Raw genomic sequence first — 13,060 nt, 5'->3', positions numbered from 1 at the left:
CATTTGTTTGTACTGTTGGTTTTCTTTCAAGGTATTTAAAAAAAGTAACAGCTAAAAACAAAACAAATAAACAGTTGGAAATGTTGTTTCAGATTCCCGTTGAAATTCTGACAAGATGGGTCCTCGGCTGTTCTTTGTGCAACACTGCAGAAGAAACCAGGCATTTTTATGCTGATTCGGTCTCTGTGTCACCCTTTAGGACAGATAATAATGAGCTTGTGAATGCAGTCATTTAAAGCACAAAAAAACGCACAGTCAGCTGGAAGTCATTGAACTGTACTCTCATTTTAATTAGTTATAAATAATGCGGCATTGGCTTGTAAATCGCTCAGATGTTAAAATTAACTGGTGTAGGTGATTTAGCTACATGCGCCTTCTGTGGTTAGTTTGCAGTAAGGACCGATAACTGGTGAACACTGGCTTGGGATATTGCTTTTCCTTGAGTAGCTCTGGTCGTGCAATGAGTGTACCACAAAAAAAAAAAAGCAATACTTATCGTCACCCCTAAAGGAATCGGCACTTCAGGGCGTACAAAGGTCCAAATGTGGGCGGGTTTCATTGGACTTCTGTGAGCGGTGGGCGGGAACACACCATTCGTCATTTCAATGGGTTTCTTATGCGAAAGGCGGTATCGAATGACAACGTGCGTTTTGATTGGTTGCGAGGCGTTGCTAGGGGCGTGGAAGAGATGTGTAAAAATGGTAGCCGAATGCAAGCAGTTTCCATTGATTAGCTTTAAATTGTGAGAGACCAGAAGAAAATGGACAATATCGGAGTATTTTAGTTTAAATATTGAGGTGAAATGACTGGACATACACATATAAAATTGTACACGTGTTTAAAATTCTGTTCACAGTTCGTAATTTCGATAAGTGGGATAGAAGCCAGTGCAATTTTATTTACATTTTTGCGTATTCAGAAGGACAAGAGAACGAACACAGACAAGCTGCTGCCGCTGAGGATAAAACGCTTGAAGCCGAAGAACACCAGGCACACAGAGGAAAAGCTAGTCAAGTCAATAATATTAATACAATCTCCTTAAGTATATCTTTACTTGAAAACATATCTGTATATATATATATTCATTTTTTTAGTTTTACAATAACTTAGTTAGGTAATACTGACTATGTAAGTGTAAATGCCAATATATTTGTTATGCTAAAAATATATGGTAATATACGAACAACTACGGGTCACAACGCGTTTGAAGCGAAGATAAACTTGGCCTGTATTTGTCAGAATATTTATAACTATGCAGTTATTTTTCGAACGTTTTGTTGTTAATTTGAAACTGGCCTCTGAAATTGCTACAGTCAGTAATTATTAACGCTGCACATCTCTACAAAATTAACAAAAATTAGGAGCATATAATGAGGGTGAGATGCTCTTATGATACAGTACTCCTACGACGATCTCGGAATTGAGAATTTCACATTATCTTACATACGCAAAATACGGTTTTCATAAATTCTGGATTGTGTTTTTTTTTTTTTTTTTTTTTTTTTGGTGGGGACGTTTTAAGTAGTAAAACTATATATGGATAAGATTTTATCTGTTCAGACGGATGTATTTGAAATTGCTATCCTGATACCCGTGTTACATCAAACTGCGTCAGTGTCTCCTGATTTTGCAGGTACTGAGCTGCTGCTACTGTTTCTGATAAATCGGGAATATCAAACATACATACTAAAATCACCTGCTGAAATGGAAAGGGGAGGCGAGTCTAATTCAAATCCTCCGCTGGGTGGTAAATTTCCATCTGTTCCCAATTCCGACTGTGAACGTAACATTAATATTAATCACGCCGTCAGTGATAACAATGTCAATAACATGGACACTGCTGCAGTGCCGAGAGGGGGAAGCGATCCTAGCGCTTATCCTCTATCACATCATCATAGGCTTGTCAATCAGCGGTTTAGAAGGAGAAGTTTGTGGTTTTCTGACTCCGAAGAACAAAGCTTTGATTCACCCGAATGTGACAATAAAAACAAAATTCAAAATCTAAATCTGCGGACAATTGTAGGCAGGACAGTGGGGACTCATAGTTGCGTGCAGGAGGGCTCCAGCACCGAGAGTCAAGGCGGACAAAAAGACAGTGCAACGGAAAGCGTTAGTGCAGATGAGGAGAAAGCTGAAGTCGAACAGAAATGCAACGCTGTCTTGCCTGAAAGTACCAAGAATGTGGGGAAATCGGCGAGTGAGGAGACTGAAGAAGAGGCTGGGATGAAAGCAGTTTCCACATCTCCAGGGGGCAGGTTTCTTAAATTTGACACCGAGCTTGGAAGAGGGTCGTTCAAGACCGTCTACAAGGGATTGGACACAGATACCTGGGTTGAAGTTGCTTGGTGTGAACTTCAGGTAATGTACAATACATTAGGCAAATAACCCCAACAGTGTCCGATAACATAGAGAGGAACACAGTACGTGATACATACACTAAAATAAACAGCACGCTAGTAACACATTCATGTACACAAGTAAAACGACTTATTTCAAAACGTTAAATGAAACGTGAATGGAAGTTCTGAAGAATGATTTAGTCAGGCTTTGCTGCTTGGGGGGGGGGGGGGGGGGGGGAGACGTTAATGAGTGAAAGTGTTTGGTTTATCCTTGACTCCCTAACAGTAGGCAAGAAAAAAATTAAGAGTAAAAATTATTAAAGTTCTAACTTGTCCATATAATTTTGACCATTACCTACCCCCCGATTATCATTAATAATAATAATAATAATAATAATAATGTCTGAAAGAAAAGTCAAATCCTTAGAAATGTTTGAATATACATGTTGACTACTGAAGTACAAACACCTCAAGGTATCAGGTGTGTGACTGTGTTTACCTGTGGTTGCCCGTGTCAATGCTATTTTACAGGATTTATATTGCAAAGATTAATGGGGTTGCAGGGATGGCAGAGTTTTTTTTATTCAATTCCATGTACAGTATGTTTTAACACGTTTCCAAAGTGGTTTTTTTTTTTTCAGAATTGTTGACATTTTATACGTTTTTTTTTTTTTTAATTCGTTGCTTTCATTAAGTCTGCTTAAATTCAGCACAGCATAGAATAACACTTCTAATGAACACTGTAGAGTGGGACTCCTGTAGAGCAATAGGGGCAGGTGCCAGTTTAAAATCTAGCCATTATGCCTTAATTGTGACAAGGCATTTCCACACCTCTTCAAAACACAATACAGTGAAATGCAATTCCGATTGGCTGTTGGCTGATTTTTAGTTATTTCCCTCATTATTACTTTGACATGCAATTAAATGCTATTCAGTAAGGGATTGCTGTTTGTGTAACTTTGTTGCTACTATGTATCACGTTTTCACAAAACAGACTAGGAGCCTGAATTTCAGTCCAGCTGAAGAACCTGAAAAGTGGCTACAGTAATAAAGTAAAGGGACCAGTGACCGATTTAAGTTTCAGGTCAGGCAGGCATGTTCTTGTCCTTTCTGCTACAGCGTGACATTGGGGGAAATACTAGCATCGGGAAACACTGGGTAAAGTGTGATCTTGGGGTATAATCTGATAATACGTCCCTGTCTCTATTTATATATTCATGATGTAAAGAAAATCGTCTTCACAAGAAAAAAAACAAAAAACTCATTTTGGAATTGGGAATCCAATTTTTAGTTCTGTTGAAACTGTAGTATAGAATTTACTGTATGAGATTTGTTCCACAAAGAGGAAATATCTGGTCTGTGTAAATGCTGCAAGTCATTTTTATACTAGATGTTTCCAGACACGTGTCATGTTTTTCTGAGAGCAAATGGCTAACTGGGTTTGAGCATCCTAATTGGTGTTTAGGGGAGGCATATTGCTCAAGCAGTTTTAGTGCTGTGTGCTTTCTGAAGAGTGCAGATCATGTTAATAGCATGTCTTTAACAGCACTTTTAGACAGGCTTTGCAGTAAGTTGAGAATGGGTTTTAGGCTACTAGAACACTGTGTGTGCTAAATTGAAGATATGGTGGCTATTTCCCCATGTCTTGTTTGTTGTTTTTAAATCTTTTTTTGCATTAACTTATGTTCAAGGAATTGAGTAGTAATTCTCAATATGTGTATCGTTGTAATTGGTTCCACAGTTCATTTCATTTTAATGAACAATAATATTGGATGTTCTTGTAGTCCTTTATATACAGTAAAGAAAGTGTTTCCTCATGGCCTGCCATTTGCATGATAATAAACACCAGCCATTTTTCTCATGGCATTTTGCCATGAATACATATTCAGAAAGATGAGAAAAAGGTCAAACTTTGACACATCAACCAAGAATGCATACGTAGCTGCATTGCTCTTGAGTCGATTTGCTTTCTTTTTGCCATCTTCAATCCTTGATCTCATCTAGGGTATTTAATGTTTTTTTGTTTTTTTTTCACAGCATGAGGATTCAGGTTGACTACACCATCTTTGTGGCTTCAGTCAGATTGGCAAATACTTTATGATGGCACATACATCTCTAATCCATGAATCCACTGTAGTGATTACATTGCAGTCTGTAACATTATCCATGCCAGTTTTTGTGAAAATTGTGTCCTTACCCCCTCTAACCCTGACATTAATAGGTTATCTTTGTTGTTATCTCTTCAAGTCTTGAATGCTATTTGTTTTAATTTGGTTGCAGACTGGACTTCTTTAGTATACGTGAATCGATTTAATTAAGAGAATAAACCTAAACTCTCTGGTTTGGGGTTATGCCATTATCACAGTAATGAGTCATTAATGCTAGTATAGTTATCGAGTTTCATGTTGCAGCTATAGCTTGGATGTGAATCGGTCTGCAGAGGTTAAACATTTAACTTTTCAATTGTACTGAAAAGACTTACTGAAACTGAGACAGTTAAAATAAAAAAGCAAACAATAAATGTTACCCTTTAGAACCATGTTGCACAGGACTACTGCATATTAAAGGCTACGCTATGAATCCCAGAAGTGTCAGTAATGTCAATAGGAACTGTACACTGTGGCAGTGATGCTGTCTGCTTTAATGAAAAGCAGCAGAAGAGACCTAGACACTGATTTGTCATAGTTTTTTGTTTGTTTTCTTTGAGTGAAGTGCATGCAGTATATTATGGAAGATGAACAGTTATCACATATCCCACAATGTGATAATCTAACATTGCTTTTCAAAACTATTGCTTTCTCTGTCCTGAGACTACTGTGTGGTTGCTAATCCATTGTCCTTAAAAGCTTTTCAGTGCTAGAACATGAACTAAGGCTGTTTCCTGTACAATAATATTCAAACGCAATGTTGGGATAAGATTGTTGCAGTACAACACATGCCTAGCAGCACAACATTCGATTTGATTTAAAGAGCATCAGCAAAGCAGTTGTATTTGAAATTAATAAAAAATATTCCCTATTGTCAGAAAAGTTTTACAGTATTTCAAAAAGTTGATACAGTTGGAAGTGGCACCAGCCAAGATGAAGCAGACTTTTCTTAAAACAAGCAATGTTTTATCTTTGGCTGTCCAGATGGTGTTTTAACATGCAGTAATAACTGAGATTATAAATCTGCAATACCCAATTAATTCACCTGGGTGTACTGTATCCTTAACTGCCACACAATGTCCTATCCAAATAACCCAAGGAAAGAAATATACGTTTATTTTAAAGTTAGTTTGTCATTGCAGGGGTGCTACTTAAACAGTGCTGTGACCTGCTGGTGCATTTTTATTTAAATTACAAAGCAAAGTATGGATTATGATTTTCATCATGGTGCTCTTTTGGGGGTTTCGTATGTCTCAGTCTGCCACAGAGGTGGTTTAATTTCAATGTACTGTAAGAAGGGTATATCTGCACCAAGAAATGACTGCACAACACACATGTGTTTGAGGAGTCCAGGGAATATAGTATTAGGATTTCATACCCATGACCTTTAGGAATAAACATCAAATGTGCTGTTTTTATTTTTATTTATTTATATTTATATATATATATATATATATATATATATATATATATATATATATATATATATATATATATATATATATATATATATATATATATATATATATAATATTAGTGTGTGTGTGTGCATGCATGACGTCAAGTAAACAGTTTTACTGGAATAAACTGCCTTCTCCAAAAACCCTGTTACTAGCAGGGTTAAAACAAACAGTATGCTGATGTTTCTTCAAGGGCATTTATTCACCAATGCTGTCCTTGTGTTCTTTTTACAGTACAGTAGTGCAATTTAGAATATAGAACTGATGTGATTGTAAAGTTCTAAAGTTGTAGTAGTATGGACTGTTCAGATTGCAGTAGTAGATTATTTAAAACATAGTAAACTCACATCTGCTTGAATGCCATGGTAGGTGTCCTCATCATTATCATTTGTCAAATTATATTTAAGTACTGATCTCTGATGTAACAGTTATTTCCTGCTGGATGGTGGCAGTTAGGTGTCCTAGGTGGATGGCAAAGACAACAAAAAAAGGTCAGTTATCAGCAGCTGCGAGCACTGCCTCAAATACTATTCTACCTGTAGGATAACAGCCGCTCTGAGAAATAGTGCCTGTTAAGCGTGTCCTTGTTCACTCCAGACTGTCATTTGGTTAATTGGTCCATCATGAATGATGGTTTCAAATGGTAGAAAACTTAATGTGTAATTTTGCCCCATTACATACAGTATGTAAAGCGCTAAAGCTTTAGAGTAGTTTCGTTTCACTGTAGAACATTTTGAATATTTGGAAATTAAAGATTTTGACAAAACGTTTTTTGAAACGGTGTGTATGGACTCTATTGAAATTGGCTAGGTTTGAGTATTATGTTGCCTGTGCACAGTATTTCCCAACTCTAGTATGCACTTTCCTTGGGGCAGTTTTGGCTATGGGCAATTAATCTTTGTGAAAGAGACATTCCTGTTCCAGTGACATGTATACCGATTTATTGTTTTTTTTAAAAGGGAAAGCAAGGATTTTCCTGGAACTTCTGTATTTTAACTTACTCTTTCAACAGGGACCTTTTTGTAAGATTAATTTGATCCTTATTGCTGACAAATTAGATGAGCACTAGTTTCTATTCTGGAAAAGGTAAATATAGTATCTTAACATGTATTTTATTGTGGTTCTTTTGGTTAAATCAGTCAGTCAATCAATAGGCACCATTAAATTTGATCTGCCATTTAACTTATTCTAAATAAGTCCAGAATGGCAGACGTCACAGTATTCTATGATAAAATGTTTTTTTTTTTTTTTTTTTTTTTAATGAAAATGAATTGAAAAGTAAAATGCCCAACTCTTCCTATTGTGTGGGTTAAATGCCCAACTCTTCCTATATATATTATTATATATATATATATATATATATATATATATATATATATATATATATATTATATATATATATATATCAAATATATATTCCCAACTAGTTTAGGGCTAATACTTTAAAAAGGATTCAAAGCGTTTCAGGATATGTAGTATTTAAAATTGGTGAATTATTTTTTTGAAAAATGCCTAAGTGAAATAATATTCATACATGTCCTTTCTGTTTCTTTTGTTGAATTGTTTTCTATAAATCTGCATTCTTCTGCAATATTTTACTTGTAACCTGCTGCAATAAAACAGTATCTTCCTATTTATAGTTATAGGGTAACATAAATTCCTTTGAATGATCCCTTAGTCAAGCAACTCCAGTTTTTCTTTTTTGGTGCAACAGATTCATGTCAAATTCTGTACATGAGTTTCATGTTGTTAAATGTTACAAATCCAGCCTTGTGACCTGGATACTGTAGCATTATTCTACTGTTTTATTGTACTCTCAGCAGTTTTGTAAACTGACAGATAGCATTCTTCATGGTCCTCAGCTATCTGTTGTTACAAGAACATCATGCAACAAAACTTGTCACTTGATTAAACACTTGTGAACTGCATTTCTGATACTTTTCAAAACTCCAGAACAAAGTATTGTAATGGATGTTAATGCATTCATTTAAGATGTGATTGTAATACAGTTTAAGCAGCTTGAAGGATTTTTTAGTAATTGTGCCCTGTGCAGGATGGAAGCTTAACAGACTCTATTTTTCATAGTTTGTTACAGTACTTGCTTTCTTGCACCACAAAGACTTTATTATATTGGTAATTCGGTTTACTTTACATTAGGCTACTAGACAGATCTTTGTGGGATGCAAATCCTCAAATAAACTGTTTATTGATCAATAGGCTATATTGAACTAAATTTCAAAGACTTTAGTCCAAACGCTACCATTGGATTTTACTTTCTTTTGGTGGTTATTTCTTAATTTGGCACTATTGCATGTTTAACAGCTGTGTCTGATTTATTACATTGTTTCCAAAATGTGGAACTAATTCACCTGATTATTTTTAAACTGGGTTCTGGCTGTTGAACCGGAGTGTCTGTCCAGTAAATACTCTCTGTCTGATGGAAAGCCTTGGCAAATATTTGTAGTATCTTCTGGCAGTTTACCTTGCATTGTACAGTAAGTGCATGTCCAAGGCAAAACCAGCAGACATGCACAAGGAGCATACAATAGTTCTACTGTATATAATGCTTTGAATTAATGTATTTGTAACTTGTATTTCAGTGATGGTGTTGTTGTGATGTACACTTGACCACTGGGAGCAGACTGGGAACAGTGGGCTTGTCCAAAGTACCCTTTCTTAAGTAATCTTACAATAGCAGTGACCATTGTGTTATACAAAGCAGTCAAACCAGAGAGGTGAGTAGCACTTACATGAAGTGTAGTGAATCATCTACGCTCTTAATGAGTCATTTCCCACTTTAAATGATTGACCCTTTTTTAAACACACACCTGGCACAGCATAATGTATTTATTTTAGGAATAGTCAAAGTAATTTTACTGCCGTATAGTCTGTACAGTACAGTATACAGTCTATACAGTAGCTCATAATTTCATGTTTTCTAATAGTTGCTGAAAGATATTTAAAAAAAATAAATACATTTAAAAGTATTCATTTAGCATTTTTCCATTATGCAAGTTCACTAATTGTAGCATATATATGTTTACCAAATGTCGTACGTTGTCTATCATGCTCTGATTCCTCCTTTTCTTAAGGGGAAGCTTCACACAAGTCATGTGATGCAGTCAGTACAATCTCTTGGTAGGCTATTTCTGTACAGTAATTATTGTGTGATGTTCTGCAGCTATCGTTTTAATAGCACGTTTCTAGTTTAATGACGTGACTTGTTAATTTCTAAACAAGAATTGGTAGTATTGTTTTAAAACTAGATAAACTCACTGTGCTATAGCTTCATTACCTGCTGTATTCCTTTTCTTATGAATACAATATTATTCCCAAAACACATTAATCTTCTCTTAATTAGTAAATTTACCTTTTTCTTTTTAGTATTATCTCTGCAGTAAAATGCTGTCAGACCACGTTGCAGTCGCTACAACCTGATATTGACCTTCTCAGTTACTTACCAGTTACTTACGATGCTCCTATATACCAGTGCTGCTTAGTGATCAGTGCTTCACAGATGGTCAGACTGCATAATTAATTCTAATGTGATCACAAAATGGATAAACATTGAGTACACAATTCCCTGTTTCTCATACTTGATAAGTTATTGGAGGAGGTGGGGTTTTGGTATAATAAAATTGATTTTAATGTATTTGTAAATGATTCAAGATCGCTGCACTATTGTAAGATTGACTGTAATGCTTTTATATTGGAGAACTATTGTATAGACATTATAGGAGTTGGAAGTGAGCAGCCTTAAATTTTAATCTAACTTCAATATGATAAAAGAAAATATGCTGGTGGTAAAGGTGCAACCCTTGTATTGATTTTAATAGCATAAAGACAATTGTAGCTGGTTAGCGACGGCTTTTAAGCTGTAATTCAATATAAAGATATCTTGGTAATTGCAGGGGCTGAGAATCAATTCTTGGTGGGTATTTACAGTATGTCTGTCAATTAGTAACACAAGTGCTGTACTGTTTTCCCAAAAGAGTGTCGGAAGATTCAACACACAAGAAACCTTACACAAGCCCATAGTGAGGTGTTGGGGTGGGGAGTTAGTGAGAAAGACTTAATGAATGATGGCACTGTTGGAAATAAATGAATTTGGTGGGAATTTGTGAATCATGTTATGAAGTAGCATTTTTAATCTTGTGCTTGTTGTACTTTTTTTTTTTTTTTTAATCCTGCATTTTGTATTTCATTGGTTGCACTTTTTAGTTGATAAAGTGGATAATCGGGAATTGGTCTCAATGAAAAGGTTTATTTTTTTCTCTCCTTCCTGGTCTGCGGTATTTTATCTCCAGTATATTCAATATGCTGACTGAGCGTGTCTTAATGTACTGAGGGAGGTCTGCATACTTTGCTAGCTACAAGAGAGAAAGTACTGGAAGGGTCAAGTTAGGATACAAATGGAATGGCAGCATGGTTTTAGTTACCATCTCCTCCAGGATAGCGACAGACCCTTCTTGAACATAAATCTAGTACTGCACACAAATGGGAGCAAGGTACATTTTTGATAGGTAGACCCATTTTTGTTAAACAGCAGAAAGCATAATAGTATAAAACCTAAGATTTAGAAATTCCATCTGCTGTGTTCATTTTAAAACTGTAGTTACTATGTTCCACTCCTGCTGCAATATGTTGCCGACAGTCTCACACCATCCAGGAAGGGCAGGCATACCTGTATTTTACTAAATGGGTTACAAATTGGTTCCCTTTTGATTCCTGTGTTTTACTGTGTGTGAAGCACCAATATATTTTTTGTGATACACACTTTTTGAAATATTGACGGACTGGCTTAGCCTTTACAGGAGACATGCAGTTCTAATATGCGTCAGAACAATTAGGTGGCCATTTAATACCAACCAATAGAAAATTCTTAACCCAAGACCAACTTTTTATTCTTTACCACATACCTCTGTGGATTGATAGCTAAAATACTATAACTGACAAAGAAACCAAAACATTAAATGTGCTGAGGAATGGGATTTGGTTTTCTTAAACCCGAACAGTGTACCCTGCAAAAGCTGGTCCGTTTGAGAAGTGGCAGAGAACACATGACTCTACAGTAGTTTTGAAACATTTTGTTCCCACCATTTACCAAACACTGTTGCACAGAGTGCACAAAAACAATCTAATGCAACTGTCAAGGTAACTGCATTGCAGTGCATAAATAACAAGGGGAAGACAAACGTGCAGTTAAGTATCACTTGACAGGTTCAGGAGGTACTTTGAGCACGCATGTTTAATTGCATTGCGTTGATATTGTAATGTTAATGGGATGAACCGTGACAATATAATATTTATGCACTAGCAACATTATTTTTTCACTTGCAGACTTTATATTACTTTGCAAGATAATAAGTAGCTGCAATAGGTAGAGCACTGTAGCTGTAAGTTATCAGGTGATGTACATACAATAATGTTTGCCTTTGTGTTGTGTACATGTGACTGCAGAATATCATGTCTCTGTTCTGTAGCACTGACAATTGGTGCATTTTAACCGATAAAGGCTTGGAGGGAATGATGGTGTTCATATTTAGAGGCTTGCAAATTCTTACAGGACAGTGGCATTCACAGTCTTGTTTGAACGTTTTATAAGGTCTGTAGTTCAAATGAATAGCTGTTGAACTTACTGTGTCCTAAAGCATTGCCCTGTTGAACTGGGCGACTGCAGCTTGTTATGTGTTTGTATGGTCTTTTGGGATACAGACTGTTTATCAGAATGCTCATTGGGTTATTTTTAAGTGGGTGCTAATTCAGATAACATCTGCGTAAATGCATTTAGGAAGTTTAATTTCCAGCTTTTTTCACCTCGCTAACAAATATAACATTTAAAGCAATCTACTGTAAAGACCCTTAAAGGTTTACCACAGCAAATTTACACAGTAATCTTGCAGCTTTTTCCAGTACTTTTCCCACGGTGCTGTCCAAAAGTAGTTTGCCTAGTTTTAATAGCTTGACTATATCTCTCTGATTTTTCTGCTTTTATTGTACTTTGGTAAAGGAAACCTTTTATAATGGGAGGGCACTATTGATATTAACTGCAGTTCTGTTCTATTTAGGGAACTGTATCTTGTTACTGTACTATATCTTTGGGTAATTGAAAAGTGTTGAAGGGTTGTTTTGCAAGGACTTCATGCCATAAAAACTGCGTTTAGCCTTTTTAATTGATCTTTTGTTAAACTTTTTGTATTTTGTAATCTGTAATGTCTAAGTGTATCATTCATGTAAATGCGGAATGTGTGTTGGGTTTGTTTATTATCCAGCATGGACATTTTTCTGGGGATAGAGGAAAGAATTGGGTCGCAAAAACGCATTGCTGAAGAGCAGTATGCAAAAGATGATAATTGTACAGCAGTACGCTTTGTTATTTGTTTATTTTTAAAGCTAAATCCAGCAAACCGGTTTTGTAGTTCAAGATATTAAGATCAATGTGTTTACAGTAAAATTGTAATATGCGTTTGCCACATTAAAGCAAGTCTGAATTTCTTTAACTACTGCTAAATCATGTGTATTGGAGCATTGCATTATGATTCATGCTGCAAGTATTAAAACGGATACCAGTTGAAATGAGGCTAAACATTGAAAGTGAGTGTTTGCATTCAGATCTGTCAGTTTTTAGTACAACCTGGTTAAACAATATGTGGCCTCGGGCTCTGAGACAGTCTGAAAGCCTTTTGAATCCAAGTACTAGTGCTTTTTCACAGACCCTACACAAAGCCTGAACCTCTGAAGTAATCAACATTGCATGGAATATCTTTCATCAGGCCTTTCCTTAGCCCTTCAGGGTACAGATAGATATCCGTATCCTTTTGCTGCTGTACTCCTTGCAAATGTAAGCGGAGGTCCTTGAGAGGGGAGATGTCCTCATGTTTTGGAGGGTCATTTAAATGCCCTGTGAATGCACAGGCTGTGCTTTCTGAAGCTGCTTGATTTTTAACATTGCTAATAGCTTGTTTCTTGGCATACCCAGAAATGGCAGATTTAGATTTATTGCTGTACTATTTATACTCTAGTAGCACGTGGGGTTTATATTGCTGTACAGTCGCATGCATGTCTATATGGGAGCACCGAAGCAGAAAGCACCACTTTGAAAATTTACAAATAG

General features: G+C 36.0%; 1 protein-coding gene across 7 annotated transcripts in view; it reads left to right on the top strand.

Annotated features, from left to right (window-relative positions):
- Positions 1-336: 336 nt before the first annotated feature.
- The window catches only part of LOC121329347 (serine/threonine-protein kinase WNK2-like), a 45,404-nt gene continuing 32,680 nt past the window's right edge, over positions 337-13,060 (top strand). For 6 of the 7 annotated variants that reach the window (XM_041274911.1, XM_041274910.1, XM_041274909.1 and 3 more), the window contains exon 1: positions 337-2,358. In XM_041274911.1, the coding sequence (XP_041130845.1) occupies positions 1,537-2,358 (822 nt within the window). In that variant the 5' untranslated portion in view covers positions 337-1,536. The remainder of the gene's footprint in view (positions 2,359-13,060) is intronic. The other variant, XM_041274913.1, reaches the window with a different exon arrangement.

This window comes from Polyodon spathula, chromosome 16 (assembly GCF_017654505.1).
Source record: "Polyodon spathula isolate WHYD16114869_AA chromosome 16, ASM1765450v1, whole genome shotgun sequence".
NCBI classification, from domain to species: Eukaryota; Metazoa; Chordata; class Actinopteri; order Acipenseriformes; family Polyodontidae; genus Polyodon; species Polyodon spathula.
The sequence above is the reverse complement of the archived record's forward strand: the minus strand, read 5'-3'. Positions and strand labels throughout refer to the sequence as shown.